The 26,037-nt window shown below is 46.7% G+C and overlaps 1 protein-coding gene across 2 annotated transcripts in view; it reads left to right on the top strand.

The window, feature by feature from the left end:
- The window catches only part of PLCZ1 (phospholipase C zeta 1), a 1,796,998-nt gene that overhangs the window by 282,230 nt on the left and 1,488,731 nt on the right, over window positions 1–26,037 (top strand). For both annotated transcript variants that reach the window (XM_069628396.1, XM_069628395.1), the window contains one exon: window positions 1,312–1,543. In XM_069628396.1, the coding sequence (XP_069484497.1) occupies window positions 1,495–1,543 (49 nt within the window). In that variant the 5' untranslated portion in view covers window positions 1,312–1,494. The remainder of the gene's footprint in view (window positions 1–1,311; window positions 1,544–26,037) is intronic.

Here is a 26,037-nt window from a genome sequence, read left to right as displayed (position 1 = left end):
CTCCTAGGGCCTTCTGGTACTTGCAGTTTCAACACAAAATAAAAGGGGCCAGTGAGAGTCCTTCGAAGGAGCACTCCTGTGGCGCCTGACAACTCTGCAGTGGGCCCTTGTCTGGGCTTTTCCCAAAAGTTCAAACACACACAAGTTCTTTCTACTCAAGTTCCTTTGTTCATATAATGTTGCCACTCGCAACCTTGGGCTCAACACAGTTTGGTTTGCTATCAGCTTCCTTCGACTCACCGGCTGTGTTGAACCTATTGGTGGTCTTGCTTCTGGAGTCAACGACAGCACCACGGTAGCCAGCGTGCCACCCCGTCTGTGTTATCAATGCAGGAGGACCCTGTGCACCATTGACATCTGTTCCTCCACACGCCAGCTGTGACTCTCGGCCTTATGATTTCCCTTTCGTAGGCTTTGCGGGTCCGAGTTGAAAAGGGTAAGGGCAGTTCCCCCTTCGTCGCCCCTCCAGGTCTCACCGCCTTTCTCCCCCATATGAACTGCTGGTCTGGTACAGCTGTGTCTTCGTTCGGCCTTGCTTGTAGTGTGCTCTCGTGCGGCGCCTTTTATCCCAGTGGGGCAGTTAAAGGGCCGTCAGGTGTGCATGGTTATTGTCAATTGCCTGACTCTGCCTGACCCATGTGTTGGGACATGTTAGGTAAATGGCTCTGGTGTTAGTCCATTGTCTGCTACAGTGTAAGAAAGTGTTTGCGTCGGAAAAGGGGGGTGGTAGAGTTTCTAAATGTCCTACAGGGTAGAATGGGGAAACGGTGTTACAAGGAAGGGGGTACCATGTCTCGCCCGTCAGTGTCCCACTTCCACTCCCCGAAGACCCCCCATCCATGTGATCCTCCCCCACTCGACCAGCCGCAGGAACTGGATCCAATATTGATGGCTGACTCCTGGCTACCTGGTTGACAGATCCCCCGGGACTAGTAAGTGAGACACCTTCAGGTTTCTCACAATGCCAATGTAAATGTCTTGAACATGCCAGAGACTTGCATATACATAGTGTTTCTGGCTGCATTTATGTTACTCCTTCAGTCAGTCCCTCATCCTATATGAGGTCCCCTTGCAAATCAGTGACATGTGTACAGGGAGATGTTGCTTACACAGTATGTGCGGCACACTTTACAACTCGCATAGTGTGACAACAATATTTTGAGAACTGACACCATTGTGTTTTGACTTGACACATACTTTAGGAGTCTACATACCCTGTACTTACACACATGCCTGTTTTTGTGAAAGCTTTTTAACCTCATTTCTATAATCTCCAACATTTGTAAATCCATATCTTTTCATATTTTCTAGGGTGTAGAGCAGACTAGCACACTTCATACCAACAGGAAGGGCCTCAAGGAGATCTACTATACTTTAGTATACCGAAAGGAATTCACTGACATCTTTCTCCGATATTCTAAAGATGGGCAATATCTTTCAACTGAAGATCTGCTTCGATTTCTAATAAGAGAACAGCTTGAAGAAAGGGCTACCATGGACACAGCATCTGCTCTTATTAGAGAACATCAGATCACCAGGCCAGGTATGTTGCAGTACAATTGCATATGAAATCAGGTCACAAAGACAGTGGGCCTCATTCAGAGTCTGGCGGTAACCATGGAGTAAATAGCTCCATGGTTGGCAACCATGGAGCTATTTACTCCATGGAAATCCGGCATGGTGAATGGAGTAATTACCGGTCCATTCCAAGGTTGAAAGGACCGGTAATTCCCCATTCACCATAGCCCATCCCCATTCCCATTTTCGCCCCCATAGGGCTCAATGGGAATGGGGATGTCGGTAATTACGGCACCGTAAATTACGGTGCCGTAATTTACTCCAAGGTCCCTTTGCGGGTTGGTTTTTTAACGCCTGCTAAAAGCAGGCGTTAAATGCCAACCCGCAAAGGGAACTTGGAATATGGCGGTAAGGGTTAACGGTCACCGTTACCATTAACGGTGACCATTACCATTAACGGTGACCGTTAACCCTTACCGTCATACTCGGAATGAGGCCCAGTAGCATGAATGTACAATATAAATGATGTATGCTTAAAATGTAAACATACTATAATTGTCTTCTAACAAAATATGTTCATCACCCAATTAGTGTCATGATGTTTTCAATGTTAATAGGCCCACTGCCAACAAGTGGCCTGGCCTTCAAGTGTAGTTTGAGACATCTAGCCTAATCAACAAGAAATACATCTGCACAAACCTCTGTTTCTTATTATGTCCTGCCATCATACCTGATAGAAAAGTTTATGCTAAATGTATATGTATATGTTACATGGACAAAGCATATTCAGTCTTGTGTTTACTTGACATTTCTTCTGAGGTTAGGAGTAACAGCTTATTAAGGATGGCATTACTTCTTGGCATGTCTCATGATTTCACACTCACAGACATCATCACAGCTGTATGGCAAAATGTTACTTTCTTTACAGAACTTTTTAAAGAAAAATGCAGATTTTGTTGGGATAAAAGTCTCAGAAATCTGCAGGGGGAACTAGTTAGGCAGGGTTAATCTCTGGCTTTCGTAATTGTAGGTTTGTCATGCAGGGCTTAAACACGGTCTACTTTACAGAGGTCTGGGAAAGAGGGTCTATGCCCACCAAATGCAAACCATGCTGCAAAGGAAGGGTGATTTAATTGATAATGTGGGGTAGGTTTGACTACAAGTAGTAAAAATCAATCCAAAAGAGCCAAACAATTAATGCAAGAGATATAAGAAAAACAAAAAAATATTATAACAGCCTATGCAGGGAATCATCTAGAAAAACATTCAACTACAAATTATAAGATTTGCCTGTTTTATAGCAAATTATAGAAGAGAAAAGATAACAAATGTTACTACTTTTGGGAAAGATTTCATTTATGTGTAAGTTTTCCCTCCATTTGTGGACCCCCCCAAGCCTTTTGCTTTTGTTTGGCTATCCTATCCTGACTTTTTACCAGTGAAGCCCAGCCTTCATCTGTGTTCCCTCGGGCTATTGCTCACTTGTTATGAGGAAACAAACTTCCTCCAGACTGTCAGAACTGGGAAACTGTTTCCCTTAGAATTTTGATTATGTTGCCATTTCTTGGTAACGTCTTAACAGTTTTAACAGGTCACAATGAACCTTTCAGTACTGTGGCCCTAAACACCCTCAAAGGATTTTTTGTTGATTGTACGAGTGTGCCTGGGATGAACTGGTGGCAGCAGTTACTTTTTATACATGTTTTACCTATTTTTACAGAATCATATTACGTTTATTGCGTTTGGTTCAAGACTGTGGCCAGGTCCGAAAATGGCCGAGCAACAAAGTATTTATTTTCTGTCCCTTGGCCATTTTGTCCCTTCCCTTCACCCAGTTTGAGTAACCAGGGTTGTCTTTATTTGGTCATGCAGCCTCACACGAAAACCGATCTCTTTCGCGGGCTTCTGCCTGTCACGTGTGTGTGTGTGCCCAAGAAGTGGGTTGGGACTATCTGGTCCCACCAGGTGTAGGTTGTGGAGAAACATCAGGTGGACGGGAGAGAAGGCACCTAGCCAGTCAGATAAGGAAGGTTCAAGTGGGCAAGTTTGGCCTAAGGCAGGGGACAGGCAAGACCGCAATCCTGAGGAGTCCAGCCCATGGTAGTAGTAACAGTTGTGTGATGTAGCATTGAGGAGGGCGACCAGAGTTGGGAGGTGGAGAAGATGATAAAGTTCCGGACCCTAAGGAAGGGAGGTGGGCAGAGGCCTCCTTAAAGTCATCCTCTCTGATAATCGTAGTAAAGTCGAAAGAAGAAGGAGGAAGGATACAGTGGAAAAACCAGAGAAGAAGGGTGCAGAAACCGTTAAACATGGGAGTGAGAAATTAGCAGAAAGAAACCTAACGAGGACCAGTGGAGAAGGGTGGAGAACTCCTTAATACTTAAGACTGAAATTTCAGTGAAGAGATGATCCAGAGAAACACTGAGAGCAATGGTGCCAGAAACCCTCAAGCCCAAACTGAAATCATACAGGGAACCCCTAAGAGAAAGGGAATCGAAAGATGTGGGAAACCTTGCAAGCCCAGAAAATGGGCAAGCCACAAAGGCTTTTGTTCTGTCCCATGGCCATTTTGTCCCTTGCCTTCACACAGGTCGAATAACCAGGGTTGTCCTTATTTGGTCAGCCTCTCGTGAAAACCAATCTCTTTTGTGGGCTTCTTGCCGTCACATGTGTGTGTGCAAGGAAGCAGGTTGGGATTGTCTGGTCCAGATCCACACTGCTGGTGCCAGGATGTCTGGAGTGCCTGAACAACTGGAACCAGCGTGGACCTGATTGGTCCACGACTGGGATGCCTGCATGAGAGCAGATCCTCAATTTTGGCGAGAAGCTAATCTTGGATAAGAGAAGGGGCTCTGCATCCGTTCCAGGTCCATCACCGGAGTTCTCGCCGAACTACAGAAGGAGTCAAGTATCCTGCACCGAAGAATCGGACTTGTGGAACTGCCGGAGATGCTTTGGAAGGTTTGGCACCTTTCAACCTCTGCTGCCCCGTCGGACCCCTGTTTTCTTCATTGATCTCGAAGGCCTGCCAAGGCACTTTGCCCTTTCGGAGTAGTGGGAACAACTACTCTCGGCACCCCCTGCTTACCCACCGAACGAGCCCCTTCAGAAGTGTTCCTGGACCATCCAGTGAGCTGTCCAGCTCTATCTCAGGGTATCCTGCAGAAACGCTGCATTCTCAAGTTGAAACCTGCTTGCTTGTGGTCCCGTGCCCTATCCCACCAAATTTCGCAGGCCTAGCTCCTCTGGGTCGCAAATTAAGAGCGTGCATATAACGCTGCACACATCTGTGATTCCCGCGTCACTACCTGTTGGAGACAATTGCTGTAGGTGTTTTGCTGACCTGCTCTCCTTTGACCTGGAGCCTCCTGCACCTGAACTTTCTTTGCATCTCCTTTTGAAGCTGAGAAAAGGCAACTGTCCCTTCACGGACGACCGTTCTATTCGGCAGCTGGTGAGAGCCAGAGCGCCGCGAAACTGCAGGACTCTAACCTACTAGCAACCTCGACTAAACTGGCAAAGCTTGGTCCAGACTGTGCTGAGGGTCGGTGAGTACTTGCATCACTTACCGGTGGCACCCTGGCACAACCAATCTCTTTTACGCACGGATATCCCTAAAAAGGTCATCGCCTTTGGCTGGGATTCCCTGCGCTCCCTAGCTATTCTCTCCTTTTGAAAACTGCTCTGCCGCTAAGGGCAGATCCTACTCGAATCGTGGGAACCAATTCTTCAGTGCCTCAAGCCCCTTCCTGAATAGCTACAGCTCTCCCAAGAAGACCCGCTTTTTGTCCTGCCTGCACAATAGTGTGTTTTTACACACAACTGTCCTGTTAAGCACAAGGCTCCCCACTTCTTAGGGCTGGACTCAAAAGTTAGGGAATTACTCTTAAGAATTGTCTGATACTCCTAGTGTGTTAACCAAACCTTCTCTTTACAGGTTGTGGCTGTGTTTTACTTGTTTGTCGCATTAGGAAATGTATTGTATATATGTTATATAGTAGAGTATTTGGTCTGGTGACTGTCTTTATAAAACTGAAGTTTACTTGTGTCTATTGGTCCGGCCGACAATAAATATATAGATATTTTTCATATACACTTGTCTAAGAGTAATTTGTGGTTTGCTGCTGTGTGTGCTCATTGTAGTCTTCCAATCACTCTCACCCTTCCTGAGACTTAGTCTTGAGCACCTGCCAAGCTACCTTGATTGGTCTGGCTTGTGCAGAAGGTTTCCCTGTTTTGCTAAACCGAGGGTGCCCTCCTAAACCTCTGCCCACCAGGTCAAGTTTAGAAATCCATCTTAACAAATTGGTGTACAGCAGTGAGATAAGATCGGAGGTACCCTGTGTTGCGAACTCATAAGGTACCTGGGTTAAACTTACACAAGAGACACAGGGCCTCATTACAATCATGCCGGTCCGGAAACAACAGCCCGCAGGGTTTCACAGAAGCACTGGCACCGTCTTTAACGGTGCCAGTGCTTCTTTGGTCCCCACTCCCATAGAGTCCTAATAGAGCCCCATGGGAATGGAGAACAACATTTTACCAGTGCTTGCTTCCTGGCCGCTGAGGTTGTAATCCTGCAGTGTTACCGGGAAGTCAGGCACTGGTAAATCTTTATGAGTCCGGTGGCAACATTCCGGTATCACTGGCACAGTTACCGCTGGACCCGCAATGAGGCCCACAGTATCCTTAGGTTAAAGTTAACTTTAAGCCACCTATCTTTACTTATAATATGGGAGCAATTACAGACATTGGGCCTCATTCCGAGGCTGGAGGTAAGGGTTAACGGTCACCTTTAATGGCAACGGTGACCGTTAACACTTACCACCATATTCCGAGTTCCCTTTTGCGGGTTGGCATTTAACGCCTGCTTTTAGCAGGCGTTAAAAATCCAACCCGCAAAGGGACCTTGGAGTAAATTACGGCACCGTAATTTACCGTGCCGTAATTTACTCCTTCCCCATTCCCATTGAGCCCTATGGGGGCAGGAATGGGGATGGGGAACCGGTATGGTGAATGGGGAATTACCGGTCCCTCCAACCTTGGAATGGACCGGTAATTACTCCATTCACCATGCCGGATTTCCATGGAGTAAATAGCTCCATGGTTGCTTACCATGGTGCTCTTTACTCCATGGATAGCGCCAGCCTCGGAATGAGGCCCATTGCTTTTAGTGCCTCCAAATCTGAGACACTAAGAAAGATTTGTACCGAAAGGGGCCTGGCGGCCACTGGTACCGGATCCACAATGATCCAGAGGATCATTGATTGGCAGGAAATTAGGATTCAGGCTTTGCCCTCCTATGACAGCGCAAAAGGTAGTGTGGCAATCCAAAGTACCAATAATGTTGTAACTAGTGCTGTTATAGAAAGGGACAATGTTAATGATGATGATGATCTGTCCCATACTTCGCTGACCGGCTCTGAGGCTGAGGCCATGCTGGAATTCAAGAAGCAAGAACTGCTGTTTGGGCAGAAGGAGCTTGAATTCTGCATGTCTAAGCTATAACTGTAGATTTCAGAGAAGGACCGGGATCACCATATGAAGCTTGCTAGACAGCAGAGCACCAATGGTTCCTCATTGAGGGACTGGTAATGGGGCTGGCACCTCCTCTCATGCAAGATTTTCCAAAAGATCAGATTAGTGTATATGATGACAAGAATGACATTATGGACTGGTTGACTGCATTTGAGTATGCATGTGAGGCACCAGAAGTAGTGGATGCTGATAAGATAGCATGGTTGCTCATTTGACTGTCCCATTCTGGCTGCAGTGCTATTATGGATATGTCAAAGTTTGACAGAAAAGACTTTGCGAAATTGAAGCAAACACTGGTCTTAAAGTTTGGGAAGACTCCTGCCCAATACTTGAAGAGATTCATAGATTACAAAAAGAAAGAAGGTAATACTTGGGTTTCTTATGTAAGTGGTTTCAACCCAGCACTCCACCTAAGTCAATGCCAAGCATGGGATGCCCAACTGAATTAAGGGATGCCTTATTTATATATTTTTATGTCAAAGGTTCTTTTATTTCTGGATGATGTACCCTTATATCACGCCCCTCTCGTTGAATCCCCCCCGGTCTCACTGAACCAGGAAAGAGGTTTGTTTTGCAAAGTTAAAAGAGTTGCACAATATATATATCAAACTTTTATGAATATGAACAATATCTGAATATCACACTTATGAATATGTATACAATGATCCACAGTGGGTAATATGTCAATATCAAAATCTCTTTAACTAATTAGGAGTAGGAATAGGAAGAATAATGTAGCAGAGAATAAACCTTTTTGTTGGTTCAATGAAATGCAATGATATGAAATTAATGCAACACAGAAATGAAACTTGATAGGAATTCAATCAAAGACAATGTAATCACTCTTTCCCCCTGATACTACTCGCTCCCCCCAATATGCAATATGAAGAGATGGAATGGGGGCACACAGGTTTCAGGAATAACAATCAACAATTGCAGTTTCAATCCCGATCCCCCCCCCCAGCAAGCTTAGAGAGAACAGGAATGATTTTAAAACAGGTCAAATGCTTTTAAATGTGGTTTGAAATGAACGGGAAAAAAGCTAAAAATTAATTTAATTCGCTAAATAGGATTCAGAACTATTGAGAGTCACTTTGGATAGGTTCAGGTAAACACTAGCAATGATTGTTGAATGATTGGCAGATAGGAAATTAAATTCAGAGGTTGAATGCAAGAAATAGCTGTTCTTACATGTGGTGAAATTGCACCAAAAGTGAAATTGCTGCAAACTTTTCAGCGCACGAAAAATGCGATTATGGAAAAACCATAAGGAATTGGAGTGCGGTTCTTAGTTCATTTGAAAGCTGAGTATGTTAGTTTCAAAAGGACAATTAAATTAGTTCTTAGCATGCACGGTTCAGAAGTTAAAGAGGGTTTAGTAAAGGTCGATTTTTCAAAAAAGAGTCAAGATTTCAAATGACAGATGCGCTTTTTGAAGATTACAAACAAGGATTTCTTAACACTAAGGGAGGCTATGAAGATGCAAGATAACAACGGTACAGCCACCAGTCCAGAGGCGCCTCTGTCTGATCTTTGTCCGCTGCGACACTTGCCTTCTTCAGCAAAAATATTAGCGCAAAGATGATTATCACTACAATTATCACAGGATTATGTGGATAGGAGAAGGATTCAGGATGGACAAAAGAGATTCTACAATGCAGCCTGGATATGTTGGAATGGGTTGCATAGGATTACTTAAAACTAAGAGTTGGCTATGGACAGTTCTATGCTAAATACTCACACTATGGGTTTGGTATGGAATAGGCCCATCAAAGATCTGGTCAAAGGTTTGGCTGGAATTTGCTCGCCACCGGACAGGTCTGAGGCGCTTGGTTCTGCTCTCACGAAGGCACTCTGGTCTGCACAGCCTCTTGGACTGGATCTGATGGGTGGTTCTGGGTACAGCTCTGCTCTACTGCTTTAGGCTGTTGAATTGGTTAGGCCCTGTGGAAGTTCAGGGGTTAAAATCAGGTTGCAAGATTTTAAAGGCCCACTGAGAAGGGTTCAGCTTTTTGGGTTGGGCCTTTTGCTTCAGGGTTCTGGAGTCTGGATCTGGGTTCTGGATTCTTCCTGCAGGGTGCTTCGCCAGTCGATCAGTGATGGGTGAATGTGTGTGTCTTGCCTGTCCTCAGCAGCCCCTATTTATCCATTTTCCAAAGGGGTGGGGAGGCTGATTATACTATACCCAACCCTCTAAGAATCTGATAGGTCAGAGAATTCCCTCTCCCCTGATTTGAGAAGGAACAGAGTGTCATGATGTGTCAGAGTGACACTGTGTTTATGCTCCAAAGAAAAATCCTCCCCTTTGCTTCTACTCCAGAAAATCTATTTTTCCTAAAAAACATATTCATAATATCCCCAACTTGTTAATATTACATATACACATCACAGATTAATTAAGGCACGTCTCTGTTCAAGTCCCATCTTCATAAGAGTTTTGGTTCACAAATGACAATTTTTTGCGCTTTTGGTTGGTTTCTCAATGTTAAATCTATACACATTTTTCCCCATACATGCACATACCATCTGGGCATATTCCTGTAAATTTTCATATTTTTAACATAATCACAACTTCTACAAAGTCCACATTTTGATGGTTCAGTCTCTGAACACCGCAAACATTCCAGATTAGTTTCTACTGATGGGCAATATTTTCATTTTAATAATCTCTAAATTCCATATTTTTGCCAGTTCGGTACAATTTTTTATAAGTCTTTTCCAAAACAATATGTTCTGTGCTCTCTGAATACACACAATGGTTTTTCTCCGCCTCCAAGGTCTTGGCTGGGCTAGAGAGTCACATGGGCTTCTTCCTGCCAGGGCTGTTTTCACTTCACACCCGAATTAGCATTTCCATTCAGTTTAAAGGAGTCCTTTGTCTGCTAGCAGAACAACAGGCCAAAGTCCCCCTCCCCATTCCTTTCACACCAGCCTGCCAGTTTCTTAGCAGAGAGCAGGGAGAAAGATTCCTTTGTTGGGTAAAAGGGGGTGGAATGTCTTTGAAGCCCAGTGTAGTTGGCTTTAATTCACTTTGAAAACCAAGTTTAACAGTTTTGTCCTAAAATACAAATTACATTTTTAACAAATATCCACAAATCTCTTAATTTCAGCCTTCTTAAACTATAGAGATTGAATTGTAACAACCCATCTTGCTTTTGATAGGAAGTCTCTTCTTTGGCATATTTTGATTCAATGTACAACTTTAAAATGACAGGTTTAGAAATCGCCAGCTTCTGACAGAGGCGAGTAACGGTACTGCACCCATTTTTGACATATTTCTTTCCAGAAAGCATCTTTAAAGGTGGATTTTGTTCTGATAAATGTACTTCTGCTGATATTGTATTTATGTGGATTCTTGAAGTAGAATGATGTTTAGCACCCAACACAGAGGTTGGATCTTTTGTGTGGTTTGTGAACCATGATTTTTGCAAATTTGACAACCAAGAAAAACGGACTTCCAAACAGCTCTATGTTTCTTTTCTACTCTGTGGGTAGCCCAATGGTGGGTTTTGGCAATGGTCTTTTGTGTTACCACTGACATGGGCAAAAGTGGATTGGCGGCCTATTTTTCAGGTTCTCCTGCGCACTTCTGGGTGATTTTTAGCAAGCAGAATTCTTTCCGGCAGCAATTTCTGATGTTTCTGATGCAGCAGTGCACAGTGATGTTGCAGGGCATGAACTAGTGGTTTAGAAAATCCCACACTTATGTTGCTGATTCCTTTAAAAACTTGACTGGTTGGGTGGAAGGTTAGAAGGTCACCACCTTTGAGGGTATGCTATATTTAGTTATGCTTGAACATATGTTTGCCTCATGGTTACCTGAGCTTATGCATCACTTGACTGACTCTAAGGAGATAGAGAAATTAGCCATTGCAGCAGATTTATGGGTGTCACACAGAGTGTCCCATAAGGACAGCCTGCTTCTGGTAAGCAGGATGAGGGAAAAAAGAACAAAGATAACGAGGGTGGGTAATCTGAAAAATCCTCCTCTAAGAAGGGCCACAAAATGTTTAAAAAGGGTAAGTCACCTGAGAATAGTCAGAGTAGCAGGAGTAATCCTCCCAATCATAGCTCTGGTTAAAATAAGCCTCCCTATTTACACAGACCCAGTGGATCTTGTGTGGCTTGTGGAGCAAGTGACCATGTGAAAGGGGACCTCAGATGTAAAGGCAAAACCTTGGGGTCCACTCTGTGAGTCTGGCCTTCCCCTCCTATGAGGAGGAAGAAATGATCACAGGGGCATCCTTCTCTTCACACTCCTTCCCCGATGGGATAGAATCTGAAGTAGTCATAGTTTCCCTGGGTTCCTGGGAGACAAGAGTTTCAGAAGCTTATGCTAGGATACCCGACAACACCAAGCACTACTTTAAAGATTGTGTGCTGATCAAAGAAGTACGCACTCCTGCCCTTAGGGATAGTAGAGCCAGCAGAACTGTGGTGGATGCCACACTGGTCAACCGGGAGGAGCTTGCCAGATCTCCCCTGATGTCCGTCAAGTTAGCTGATGCCTCCCTCTCAAGTTCCCAGTTGTGCCTGTAAATCTAACTATCAATTGTAGAGTAGTGCGGATTCCTGTGAGCATACAGAGTCAAGTGTCTGGAAAGGTCCTGCTGCGAAATGACCTCAGAGACTTAGGTCTTGTGGGGGATACAGTAGCGAGGAGTTGTGCCACTTGCCAGATCTCTGGGAAGAGTGGCTCAACAATCCAGGCTCCACTGGTGCCACTCTCTGTTGTGGGAGTGTCCTTTGAGAGGGTAGGGATTGACATTGTTGGTCCCCTTGACCCTCAGACATCCTCTGGCAATAGGTTTATCTTGATGCTGGTCAACCATGCCACCAGATATCCCAAAGCCACACTATTGAAGACAGTTGTACCGGGACAGCCAACCCAGCCCTTTAAGATGAGGTAGCAATACTTTGAGATGTATGGTGATGCAGAAGATACTCAAACGTCAATAATCAAAGTGACTCAGGAAGTTGGCAAAGTTGACTGTTTTAATATCAATTATCTAAAACAGGGAGAACAATGGACATCAACGGACGTCTCACAGCATATCTCTCAGAGAAGTGTATAAAAACATTTCTTTTATAACAAAAACTCGTCATCACTGACGTCAACCTACATATTTGCTAATGTCATCCTATGTGGCAAACTACAAAAACCTAGTGCCAAATGTGATAGGCTTAAAGAGAACACCTAGGTATGCGTTCCATACTAGTCTAAGAAAGTGATAGGTTCTCTAACGTCCGGTGGAGCAACTAAGCCTTCCCCTCAACAGGTCACTATGAACGTCACTAAATACACAACGTCCCTTTGAGCTTCTTTTTGGTCACCCTTTAAGGGGACCACTGGCCATAGTCAAGGAAGGGCAGGAGCTCCCAACTCCTCCTGTAACTACCAATGTAGTAGACTATGTGCTGAGGTTAAGGAAGAGGATGGTCCTCCTGATGGCTCAGTCCAGTGACAAGTTGAAGGCTGGTCAGGCATTGGTCAAACATTGGTATGACCAGAAAGTTTCACTTGTTCACTTTACCTAGTCCGGTCTTCCCTTGACTGGTGCAGGTCCTCACTTCCCCTGCATGCCCTTACCCCCAGGTCACGAAGTCCTGTTCATGAACCATAGCTTCCGACCAATTAGCATATCATCTATCATCACCTCAGTGGTCTGCACGTCAATTAAGGCTTTGTACTTGGCCTTGGAAATGTTCTTTGCCCCAGAGAATTCAGGGGAGTAGAGGCATGCTCTGCCTCTCTGCGTAGGTGTGATTCATCATGTTTGTCCAGCTTCATCCATCCACGTGACTGATGTCCACAAATGAGCTCTGGTGCATTTTAAAATACTATTATTTAATGAACCTCTGCCGTCTGTCTTGTTTTCCTCCATGTCTTCTGAACAGGAGTTTCATTCTTTCACACGATTGTAACTAATGTCTGCTCATCCCAGTCCGACACGATCTTTGCTTCTTGGGGCTGGACCAGCCTCACCCTTCTGAGATTCACTTCTGTAATTTAATTGCTTTCTTTAACTGCGACACACTGGAATGAAAAAGGCCTTCCTTTTCTGGTCCAGTTCTGCTATAATGCGTAGTGGAATCATTAATTCTTTATTTACTCCTATATATGTATACATTAGCGCATGCCACAATCTATTCACTACATAGCTAGCCTCAAGAATACTTTGTCTGCTTGCGTTTCTTTGCATCTGTACACATGTAAAATAACTTGATATCTTCATTGTTCCTGTAGCATAAGCCTCCTTGTTTCGAGTCCGAAATGTTGCTTATCTTTGATACCTTCTTGATGCATTATAGAATATCTACATTCTCTTTGTTTCGGCATCTCTTCTAGGTGTGTCAGTTTTACTTTGTGTGACGTCACTAATCTGCTCTCTCGTTCATTTGTCCTGTTTGTTCTGAGATTTCATTCAAATGGCCATCATACTGTCATGTATGCAGATATGGTTTTCTTAATGGGACCCTTGCATCCAGGATTCTCTTAGGTATCAGCATTTTCACTGGTACTGCACATGTTTCACACTCTGGCTCCCAACATATAGGCAATATGGGTGAGATGGGGGTACTTAGCTCCTTCTCTAAACAGTGACTACAAAGTCAGTTGCTAAAGCTTTACTTACCAACATTCAACAGGATAACTGGGTTACTCTTCTTACAACAACTCCACTCAACAGCCACCAGTCTCAGTCCCTTATTTTGTAACTATGGGCAAAATCATCTCAGTCTGTTACCAGCCACTCTTACATCCACTGCCGTGCCCTCAGTGGACGTGGCATTGTCCAACATCAAGGAAGCCCACAAGACCGCGCTCCAAAGTCTGCAGTCCAGCAAGAGCCAATACAAGCTTCAAGCCGACTGCCATCAACAGGACACTCCAAACTGGAAAGAAGGGTCGAAGGTCTGGTTGGCCACAAAGCTCCTTCCACATTGGGTTCGGCCTAATAAGATACATAGGATCCTTCATCATTACAGAAAAGATCAGAAAAGATCAACCCGGTCGCTTTCGGGCTCTGGCTGCCTAAACCTTTTTTTTTTGTAAAATCTTTTTATTGAACAGTTTTAGTACGAACCAAAAATAACACCTTACACCATGAAGAGAGCACATTCACCCTCATTTGCAGAAATCGTCCCTACTGTACCAGTCCCCCTCTCCCTATGTCCGTGGGGAAAGGCCATAAACGCAGGTCTTCTTGTGCTGTGTTGTGTTGTGTTGGTTCATGTGCCCTATACGAGCCTTGAATGGTGTAGCATCCCGTTCCCTGTACCTGGAACACTCTTCCCCGGCCAACCCTCCTCCCCTGCCCCCCCAACTTTAACTAACCTGGTAGAAACAACCTCTAGATCCGGAGTAGGACCTTGCACATGATGTATTATTTGGATGTGGCCTGGTGTATGCAAGGTGAGGGTTGTTGCGTGTATGGTGCGTCGCTATGAGCTGTCGGACCTCGTGCCGGGTGGTCATACATCAGTAGTGGGGGTATGTGTATGAGCACCCGCCTGAGGAGATGAAGCAGGCATTGGAGTCTCAATTATCCCGTAGTAGCCAACCTCTTCCGAGGTGGAGTCAAACAGGGCCCAGAAGTTAAGAGCCATAGCAGCTTTGGCCGGGTTTGTTCTACTTTGAGCACTATACTCCAGGGATCAGATGCTGGATACAAAGGCAGTCAGTTGCGTTATTGTGGGCGGGGTTATAGCTTTCCAATTGACAATCAAAAGTTTACACGCTGCGAACAGAACCGTGTTTAGGGTTCTACAAGCGAATGTGTCGTGTGCCATTCTTTGTAGTTGGCCGCAAACATCAGGTTTTCGGGGGTCTACATAACAGTTGCCTCTGGGATGCACACACTCACCAGGTTAAGCACCATGTCCCAGAAGGGCGTTATCTTGGGGCATGACCAGAGCATAAGGCCCATGGTGCCCGGGATTTCAAAGCCTCGCCAGCATTGGGGGGAGGGGATCAGACTCATTTTGTACATTTGGGATTGAAAATAATATAAGCGTTGAATTATTTTAAATTGGATTTCCCTATGTTTGAAGTTCAGGTACATTCCAGGGATGGCGGAGTAAAATTGGTATACATTCCCTGTCTCTATTGGGGTGTCTAGGTCCGGCATCCAGGCTGCAGCTAGGGCGGAGTTCCTACCCACATTGTTCGGAATAGCCATGGAGTAGAAGACTCAAAGTCATGGATGATTGGTTGGCTCGTGCTCTAGTTCTAATTCGCATGGGGCCGGGGGCGCGTGTCTTGATGTCTCTGTAGTGTGCCGTGATAGCTCGGCCCTTATCGTGCCAAACTGTAGCCAATGGCTTGCGTGTAGGGAGAGTGCCCCAGCTGCCTCATTAGGGCTGTGTATGTTGAGGCCATCACACAGGTCTAGGACTCTGACCTGTGCCCATTGGGTACCCTGTGACGGGTGAATAGTAGGTATGTGGTTGAGTGCCATTAGGGCTTATACCGACATCCATGTGGGTGCCGCGTTGGTGTTGATACCTTGCTGGGCTCTGAGCTTATGTCACTGGGCTATTGTCAGTCCCACTACGAGATGTGATCTAAGCTTTCATGGCAGCTTTGTTGGGGCATGGCCAGAGCATCTAGTGGGGGCAGAGGGACCAGTAATACCACCTCCATCGCCCTCCAGCTGGAACCGTCTTCAGGATTCAGCCAGCGTTTGGCCCAGCATATCTGGGCGGCCATGTATTAGCTCCGCCAGGATGGCAGGGCGAGGCCACCATCTTGTTTGGACGCGGTGAGGATGCCCGCGTGGATGTGTGCTTTCTTGTTCTGCCATATGAACTTCGAGACTGCCGCCTCGACCGTTTTATACATCTTTTGGCTGGGGGTGCCAGTAGTATCATCGCCAGATAAATGAGTGTGGGCATTGTGTTCATTTTGACCGCATTGATTCTACTGGCCATGGGTAGCAGTAGAGCATCCCATTTGGTGAGGTCGGCACTCCAACAGGCGTGGATAGTTGAGACCTCTAAGGTCCTCAACATGAGCACTGAAGTTGACCCCCAGATACTTCATATGGCCTGTTTGCAACCAAAAGGGCGCTACTCCCCCCTGGGTACCAGGGAATGTCCGACCGCAGCGGTATCTCGGGGCATCTCGGATTTGGCCCAGTTGACCCGGTACCCTGCCATTCGTCCATATTGTTGCAGCAGGTGTCTCACTCTGGGGAGGGATGTGTGGGTGTCCCCTATGTATAGGAGGAGGTCGTTGGCATAGACGGAGACCCAAAGTTCCGTCCCACCCCTCCACAGTCCCCTCCACTGTGGATCTGTCTGCAAAATCTCTGCAACTGGCTCAATGGATAGGGCATATAGGAGGGCAATAGAGGGCACCCTTGGCCCGTACCTGAATGTAGGGCAAAAGGGGCTGATGTGCGGCCATTAGTAGTTACCATCGCTTTGGGTTCGATATATAGTAGGTGAATCAGGGTGATTAGAGAAGGAGGAAGGCCATATTCCGCAAGGGCTAGGAACATAAAGTCCCACTGGACCTTATCAAAAGTCTTCTCTGCGTCAATTGCAAGGACTGAACCCCCTTGCCCCGGTTATCAGCAATCATGTGTAGAAGGCCACAGACATTGTCCCCTGAATGCTGTTTTCATATAAAACCTGCCTGGTCTTCCCTGACTAGGTTTGGCAATACGGCTTCAAGTTTTTGGGCCAGACATTTCGCAAGGACATTGGCATCAGAGTTTATTAGGGAAATGGTCCTATAAGACCCGCATTCGTCATTGGGCCTCCCTTTTTTGTGAAATACTACGATGTTGGCGGTCATCATTGACCTAGGCAGGTGACGGATTCCCTTCGCCTCTGTAACACCTCTTCGAGTCTTGGGGCGACTTCCTCTACCGTGGCCTTGTAGAGATCTATCAGGATCCCATCTGGGCCTGGTGCCTTACCCAGATTCAGAGCGTGGATTGCCCGTCTAATATCAGCCTCTGCTACGGGGGTGTCTAAAGCGTCGTATTGGGCCCGCGTGATTTTTGGTAGTTTAATGACCCTCAAGAAGCCTTGCATCGCTTGGGATGGGAGTGATTCCAGCATTGCGTATAAGTGAGTGTAGAACTCTGCAAATCTACGATTGATGGCCTTGTCCCCTACCAGTTGGTTATCTTCCCCATCTTTTATGGAGGTGATGGCCGCATCCGCCTGTCTCTGTTTTAGAGCGAGTGCCATAAGGCGCAGGGGTCTGTCATTTTCCAGGTAGAATCTTTGGGACCAGCTGGAATACGATTTTTGCGACTTGGTAGTCTCGACCTCTAATTTCTGCCCGTGTTTTACAGAGCTTTAGGAGGGTAAGCAGGTCGGGTGCCTTTTTATGTTGTTTTTCTAGGGCTAGCAAGGTGTGGGTCAGCATGTCTACTTGTGCGCGCCAAAGTTTAAGTTTGTGTGCCCACCTGGAAATGCACTGGCCTCTCGTGAATGCCTTAAATGCGTCCCAGCAAAAGTGTGCGGTATGGGGGCGGGTAAGGTTAGTGTCCCAGTACAAGCCCATGTGTCATGACCACTGCCAAGGTTCTTGGATCTGCCCCCCATCTGCTGAACTAAGGGTGCCAGTATTACTGTGTAAAGAAGAAATGGTCATTGGCTTGGCGTTCCTGGTTTGCTCACAAGTTGAATTCCGCTTTGGAACTTTCCCAATGAAATTCAAGACTTTCCGGGGTACCTAAGATGGCCGCGCACAGTGCACTGGTAGCCAGTTTACTCTATGTGGCGTTCTATGACTTGAGCCAGGCTCTCCTCAGAAGTCCCACCCATCAGGGAGCCGGCGCTTCGAATTGATTCTGCCTCAAGCAGTGCAACGCTTACTGCTATCCTCTGTATCTGACTAACTCACCATAATTTCAAAATTCACAGTTGCCCTAATTTTCTCTGTCAGTAGTCCTTGCCAATCCCCTTTTCAGTTCCCTCCTTATCCTCGCTTTCTCTTTTCCCAGTTTTTCATTCCCCCTTCCAATTGTTTCTACATTCAGTTCTCCCCATCTCAACCGGATAGTCATTAGCCAGCAACTCGCCACGTTCTGAGAGCAGCAACTGCTACAAAGCTGCGGAAACCTTTGTCAGTGAGAACTACTCTTCCGGCAACCTCTGTTGACAAGTATAACAAGGTACGCGAAAGGGATATTTGCGTGCCAACGTTGCTTTAGTTCTATGTTAAATTCCCAAGTTAGTAAAGGGAAGTTGTTTCTTTTTACGAACTTTGTTAAATGATTCTTCCACTGAGAGTATCTATGCTCTACAATGTCACGAGCCACGGCTCATAAGGTATTCCACACACAGCTACGCAAGACCTCCTCTTCAGCCCCTCGCAATTGCCATTAAGTGTATCGGGTAACTAAACGTTCAGTTATTCCGGAATGTCTACTCTAAAGAAGCAAGTAGTATACAACTACCTCCAGGAACTAAAAAAGATTACCTTTTACTGCACCCTGAACAATATAAGGAACTTTCTTCTGTGAGAGTATTTTCCTCCCTTTCAAGTATCCTCCGTTCCAACTTCTTCACAAGTGTTCCTAGCTCTCCTTCCAACATATCACCATTCTTCAGGACAAGCGCCCCTGTTACCAAGCAGGATGGAGAGCTCTACAAAATCAAAGCACCAGGTGAGAATATAGATTTACCATATTCCAAGTTCTTCATTGTAGGGAAAACAACAAACTAGTGTGGAGAATGGAAGGTAATTTAAGAAACTCTCTATCAATTAGTAATCTGAGCTTTTGTGTTGCAGTATCAACCTTGGGGAGGCACATCTCAAGAAGTAGCCAAAGGCACCAGCGGTTAGACCTGCGCGCTCCCGCAATGATAAGTATACCAGGGCCGTCAGGTTGAGTCGCCAGCTTGGGGGCCTGTGTGGGGCGTCTGGTAGTGACAGCCTCACTTTGACGGGTGCCTGGTCAGAAAGGGTGGTCGGGAGGATGAAGCATTAATCTAGGGAATGCATTGTTGTGCGCGGGGCCAGTCAGTCATCTATCCTGGAATAGCTATGGTGTCTACATGAGTAGAAAGTAAAGTCTCTGCCCTGGCCGTGTTTGGTTCGCTGCACATCAACCAGACCGAGATCCGTGAGGAGGGACGTGAGAACAGCTACCTTTTTTGGCCTGCCATTGGAGAGCTGCGTTGTGGTGAGTCTGCTGAGGTCCACATCCAGTGTTACATTTAAGTCTCCGCCTCATGTGTGGTGCACATGCCGTAAAGGTATGTGTGAAAAAGGTGGGAGTGTCCGTCATCGGGGCGTAAAGGTTAATGAGTGTGATAGGGTGATGATGCAGTAAGCCCTGCACTAGAACATACCTACCCTCCCTGTCCACAATCTTGGTTTGAATTATGAGGGACACTGGCCTGTGGACCAGGATGGACACTCCTCTCTTACCCCGGCAGGGGGCATGTTCTGCCGCCCCACCCATCCCCGTTCGAGTTTCCTCGATTTCCCCCTCATTCAGGTGTGTTTCCTGGAGAAATATGATGTCCCCATTAAGGTCCCTAAGGTGATTCAGGGTGTGCCAGCGCTTAATGGGGTGACCCAGCCCCTGCACATTTAGTGTAATCAGTGTGAGCCTGGCCATCTCACCGTCGTAGTGGGTGCCTATCAGTCATCTCAGTTGTGGGGGTGGGCTTGTTATCCTCCCTCCATCACATATCGTGTTGAGATTGTGTGGCGTGAGTGCAATGTATCTGAACCTGTATACCGGATCTGAAATGTGGAGTAAACATTGAAAACAATTAAATATAATTGGGAGAAACGTCTCCCGTGAAACAATGGACGAGTAGTTTCCCCCTTCCAATACAAGGCCATGAAGCCCATGCATGGTGTCTGTTCGGGGCGAACAGGCGAGTACGCGCCCGGTACCATGCATAACGAATAGCCCTCTGCTTGGAACCAATAGACTTGTGAGGCGGCCGGTTTGCCTGGGCCTGGCGTTGAGATCAGTGCCTCTGTTGTTGATGGTGTGGGCCTGGTTGATTGGCATCCACCGTACTCGCTGTTCGTCAGTTTTGGGGCAGAGGGATCCGTCAGTGTCGTGTGTGTGGGGGGATGATAGCCAGGGGGCAGCTCCGGCTGGACAGACCCGCCATCCTTCCAGTCACTGTGACTTGAGGCAAGTCTCCTCGGGGATCTGTCTCCCTCTCAAGTTCCCAGTTGTGCCTGTAAATCTAACTATCAATTGTAGAGTAGTGCGGATTCCTGTGAGCATACAGAGTCAAGTGTCTGGAAAGGTCCTGCTGCGAAATGACCTCAGAGACTTAGGTCTTGTGGGGGATACAGCAGCGAGGAGTTGTGCCACTTGCCAGATCTCTGGGAAGAGTGGCTCAACAATCCAGGCTCCACTGGTGCCACTCTCTGTTGTGGGAGTGTCCTTTGAGAGGGTAGGGATTGACATTGTTGGTCCCCTTGACCCTCAGACATCCTCTGGCAATAGGTTTATCTTGATGCTGGTCAACCATGCCACCAGATATCCCAAAGCCACACTATTGAAGACAGTTGTACCGGGACAGCCAACCCAGCCCTTTAAGATGAGGTAGCAATACTTTGAGATGTATGGTGATGCAGAAGATACTCAAACGTCAATAATCAAAGTGACTCAGGAAGTTGGCAAAGTTGACTGTTTTAATATCAATTATCTAAAACAGGGAGAACAATGGACATCAACGGACGTCTCACAGCATATCTCTCAGAGAAGTGTATAAAAACATTTCTTTTATAACAAAAACTCGTCATCACTGACGTCAACCTACATATTTGCTAATGTCATCCTATGTGGCAAACTACAAAAACCTAGTGCCAAATGTGATAGGCTTAAAGAGAACACCTAGGTATGCGTTCCATACTAGTCTAAGAAAGTGATAGGTTCTCGAACGTCCGGTGGAGCAACTAAGCCTTCCCCTCAACAGGTCACTATGAACGTCACTAAATACACAACGTCCCTTTGAGCTTCTTTTTGGTCACCCTTTAAGGGGACCACTGGCCATAGTCAAGGAAGGGCAGGAGCTCCCAACTCCTCCTGTAACTACCAATGTAGTAGACTATGTGCTGAGGTTAAGGAAGAGGATGGTCCTCCTGATGGCTCAGTCCAGTGACAAGTTGAAGGCTGGTCAGGCATTGGTCAAACATTGGTATGACCAGAAAGTTTCACTTGTTCACTTTACCTAGTCCGGTCTTCCCTTGACTGGTGCAGGTCCTCACTTCCCCTGCATGCCCTTACCCCCAGGTCACGAAGTCCTGTTCATGAACCATAGCTTCCGACCAATTAGCATATCATCTATCATCACCTCAGTGGTCTGCACGTCAATTAAGGCTTTGTACTTGGCCTTGGAAATGTTCTTTGCCCCAGAGAATTCAGGGGAGTAGAGGCATGCTCTGCCTCTCTGCGTAGGTGTGATTCATCATGTTTGTCCAGCTTCATCCATCCACGTGACTGAAGTCCACAAATGAGCTCTGGTGCATTTTAAAATACTATTATTTAATGAACCTCTGCCGTCTGTCTTGTTTTCCTCCATGTCTTCTGAACAGGAGTTTCATTCTTTCACACGATTGTAACTAATGTCTGCTCATCCCAGTCCGACACGATCTTTGCTTCTTGGGGCTGGACCAGCCTCACCCTTCTGAGATTCACTTCTGTAATTTAATTGCTTTCTTTAACTGCGACACACTGGAATGAAAAAGGCCTTCCTTTTCTGGTCCAGTTCTGCTATAATGCGTAGTGGAATCATTAATTCTTTATTTACTCCTATATATGTATACATTAGCGCATGCCACAATCTATTCACTACATAGCTAGCCTCAAGAATACTTTGTCTGCTTGCGTTTCTTTGCATCTGTACACATGTAAAATAACTTGATATCTTCATTGTTCCTGTAGCATAAGCCTCCTTGTTTCGAGTCCGAAATGTTGCTTATCTTTGATACCTTCTTGATGCATTATAGAATATCTACATTCTCTTTGTTTCGGCATCTCTTCTAGGTGTGTCAGTTTTACTTTGTGTGACGTCACTAATCTGCTCTCTCGTTCATTTGTCCTGTTTGTTCTGAGATTTCATTCAAATGGCCATCATACTGTCATGTATGCAGATATGGTTTTCTTAATGGGACCCTTGCATCCAGGATTCTCTTAGGTATCAGCATTTTCACTGGTACTGCACATGTTTCACACTCTGGCTCCCAACATATAGGCAATATGGGTGAGATGGGGGTACTTAGCTCCTTCTCTAAACAGTGACTACAAAGTCAGTTGCTAAAGCTTTACTTACCAACATTCAACAGGATAACTGGGTTACTCTTCTTACAACAACTCCACTCAACAGCCACCAGTCTCAGTCCCTTATTTTGTAACTATGGGCAAAATCATCTCAGTCTGTTACCAGCCACTCTTACATCCACTGCCGTGTCCTCAGTGGACGTGGCATTGTCCAACATCAAGGAAGCCCACAAGACCGCGCTCCAAAGTCTGCAGTCCAGCAAGAGCCAATACAAGCTTCAAGCCGACTGCCATCAACAGGACACTCCAAACTGGAAAGAAGGGTCGAAGGTCTGGTTGGCCACAAAGCTCCTTCCACATTTGGTTCGGCCTAATAAGATACATAGGATCCTTCATCATTACAGAAAAGATCAGAAAAGATCAACCCGGTCGCTTTCGGGCTCTGGCTGCCTAAACCTTTTTTTTTTGTAAAATCTTTTTATTGAACAGTTTTAGTACGAACCAAAAATAACATCTTACACCATGAAGAGAGCACATTCACCCTCATTTGCAGAAATCGTCCCTACTGTACCAGTCCCCCTCTCCCTATGTCCGTGGGGGAAGGCCACAAACGCAGGTCTTCTTGTGCTGTGTTGTGTTGTGTTGGTTCATGTGCCCTATACGAGCCTTGAATGGTGTAGCATCCCGTTCCCTGTACCTGGAACACTCTTCCCTGGCCAACCCTCCTCCCCTGCCCCCCCAACTTTAACTAACCTGGTAGAAACAACCCCTAGATCCGGAGTAGGACCTTGCACATGATGTATTATTTGGATGTGGCCTGGTGTATGCAAGGTGAGGGTTGTTGCGTGTATGGTGCTCGCTATGAGCTGTCGGACCTCGTGCCGGGTGGTCATACATCAGTAGTGGGGGTATGTGTATGAGCACCCGCCTGAGGAGATGAAGCAGGCATTGGAGTCTCAATTATCCCGTAGTAGCCAACCTCTTCCGAGGTGGAGTCAAACAGGGCCCAGAAGTTAAGAGCCATAGCAGCTTTGGCCGGGTTTGTTCTACTTTGAGCACTATACTCCAGGGAGCAGATGCTGGATACAAAGGCAGTCAGTTGCGTTATTGTGGGCGGGGTTATAGCTTTCCAATTGACAATCAAAAGTTTACACGCTGCGAACAGAACCGTGTTTAGGGTTCTACAAGCGAATGTGTTGTGTGCTATTCTTTGTAGTTGGCCGCAAACATCAGGTTTTCGGGGGTCTACATAACAGTTGCCTCTGGGATGCACACACTCACCAGGTTAAGCACCATGTCCCAGAAGGGCGTTATCTTGGGGCATGACCAGAGCATAAGGCCCATGGTGCCCGGGATTTCAAAGCCTCGCCAGCATTGGGGGGAGGGGATCAGACTCATTTTGTACATTTGGGATTGAAAATAATATAAGCGTTGAATTATTTTAAATTGGATTTCCCTATGTTTGAAGTTCAGGTACATTCCAGGGATGGCGGAGTAAAATTGGTATACATTCCCTGTCTGTATTGGGGTGTCTAGGTCCGGCATCCAGGCTGCAGCTAGGGCGGAGTTCCTACCCACATTGTTCGGAATAGCCATGGAGTAGAAGACTCAAAGTCATGGATGATTGATTGGCTCGTGCTCTAGTTCTAATTCGCATGGGGCTGGGGGCGCGTGTCTTGATGTCTCTGTAGTGTGCCTTGATAGCTCGGCCCTTATCGTGTCAAACTGTAGCCAATGGCTTGCGTGTAGGGAGAGTGCCCCAGCTGCCTCATTAGGGCTGTGTATGTTGAGGCCATCACACAGGTCTAGGACTCTGACCTGTGCCCATTGGGTACCCTGTGACGGGTGAATAGTAGGTATGTGGTTGAGTGCCATTAGGGCTTATACCGACATCCATGTGGGTGCCGCGTTGGTGTTGATACCTTGCTGGGCTCTAAGCTTATGTCACTGGGCTACTGTCAGTCCCACTACGAGATGTGATCTAAGCTTTCATGGCAGCTTTGTTGGGGCATGGCCTGAGCATCTAGTGGGGGCAGAGGGACCAGTAATCCCACCTCCATCGCCCTCCAGCTGGAACCGTCTTCAGGATTCAGCCAGCGTTTGGCCCAGCATATCTGGGCGGCCATGTATTAGCTCCGCCAGGATGGCAGGGCGAGGCCACCATCTTGTTTGGACGCGGTGAGGATGCCCGCGTGGATGTGTGCTTTCTTGTTCTGCCATATGAACTTCGAGACTGCCGCCTCGACCGTTTTATACATCTTTTGGCTGGGGGTGCCAGTAGTATCATCGCCAGATAAATGAGTGTGGGCATTGTGTTCATTTTGACCGCATTGATTCTACTGGCCATGGATAGCAGTAGAGCATCCCATTTGGTGAGGTCGGCACTCCAACAGGCGTGGATAGTTGAGACCTCTAAGGTCCTCAACATGAGCACTGAAGTTGACCCCCAGATACTTCATATGGCCTGTTTGCAACCAAAAGGGCGCTACTCCCCCCTGGGTACCAGGGAATGTCCGACCGCAGCGGTATCCCGGGGCATCTCGGATTTGGCCCAGTTGACCCGGTACCCTGCCATTCGTCCATATTGTTGCAGCAGGTGTCTCACTCTGGGGAGGGATGTGTGGGTGTCCCCTATGTATAGGAGGAGGTCGTTGGCATAGACGGAGACCCAAAGTTCCGTCCCACCCCTCCACAGTCCCCTCCACTGTGGATCTGTCTGCAAAATCTCTGCAACTGGCTCAATGGATAGGGCATATAGGAGGGCAATAGAGGGCACCCTTGGCCCGTACCTGAATGTAGGGCAAAAGGGGCTGATGTGCGGCCATTAGTAGTTACCATCGCTTTGGGTTCGATATATAGTAGGTGAATCAGGGTGATTAGAGAAGGAGGAAGGCCATATTCCGCAAGGGCTAGGAACATAAAGTCCCACTGGACCTTATCAAAAGTCTTCTCTGCGTCAATTGCAAGGACTGAACCCCCTTGCCCCGGTTATCAGCAATCATGTGTAGAAGGCCACAGACATTGTCCCCTGAATGCTGTTTTCATATAAAACCTGCCTGGTCTTCCCTGACTAGGTTTGGCAATACGGCTTCAAGTTTTTGGGCCAGACATTTCGCAAGGACATTGGCATCAGAGTTTATTAGGGAAATGGTCCTATAAGACCCGCATTCGTCATTGGGCCTCCCTTTTTTGTGAAATACTACGATGTTGGCGGTCATCATTGACCTAGGCAGGTGACGGATTCCCTTCGCCTCTGTAAACACCTCTTCGAGTCTTGGGGCGACTTCCTCTACCGTGGCCTTGTAGAGATCTATCAGGATCCCATCTGGGCCTGGTGCCTTACCCAGATTCAGAGCGTGGATTGCCCGTCTAATATCAGCCTCTGCTACGGGGGTGTCTAAAGCGTCGTATTGGGCCCGCGTGATTTTTGGTAGTTTAATGACCCTCAAGAAGCCTTGCATCGCTTGGGATGGGAGTGATTCCAGCATTGCGTATAAGTGAGTGTAGAACTCTGCAAATCTACGATTGATGGCCTTGTCCCCTACCAGTTGGTTATCTTCCCCATCTTTTATGGAGGTGATGGCCGCATCCGCCTGTCTCTGTTTTAGAGCGAGTGCCATAAGGCGCAGGGGTCTGTCATTTTCCAGGTAGAATCTTTGGGACCAGCTGGAATACGATTTTTGCGACTTGGTAGTCTCGACCTCTAATTTCTGCCCGTGTTTTACAGAGCTTTAGGAGGGTAAGCAGGTCGGGTGCCTTT

This window comes from Ambystoma mexicanum, chromosome 12 (assembly GCF_040938575.1).
Source record: "Ambystoma mexicanum isolate Mex_15411 chromosome 12, UKY_AmexF1_1, whole genome shotgun sequence".
Taxonomy (NCBI): Eukaryota; Metazoa; Chordata; class Amphibia; order Caudata; family Ambystomatidae; genus Ambystoma; species Ambystoma mexicanum.
The sequence above is the reverse complement of the archived record's forward strand: the minus strand, read 5'-3'. Positions and strand labels throughout refer to the sequence as shown.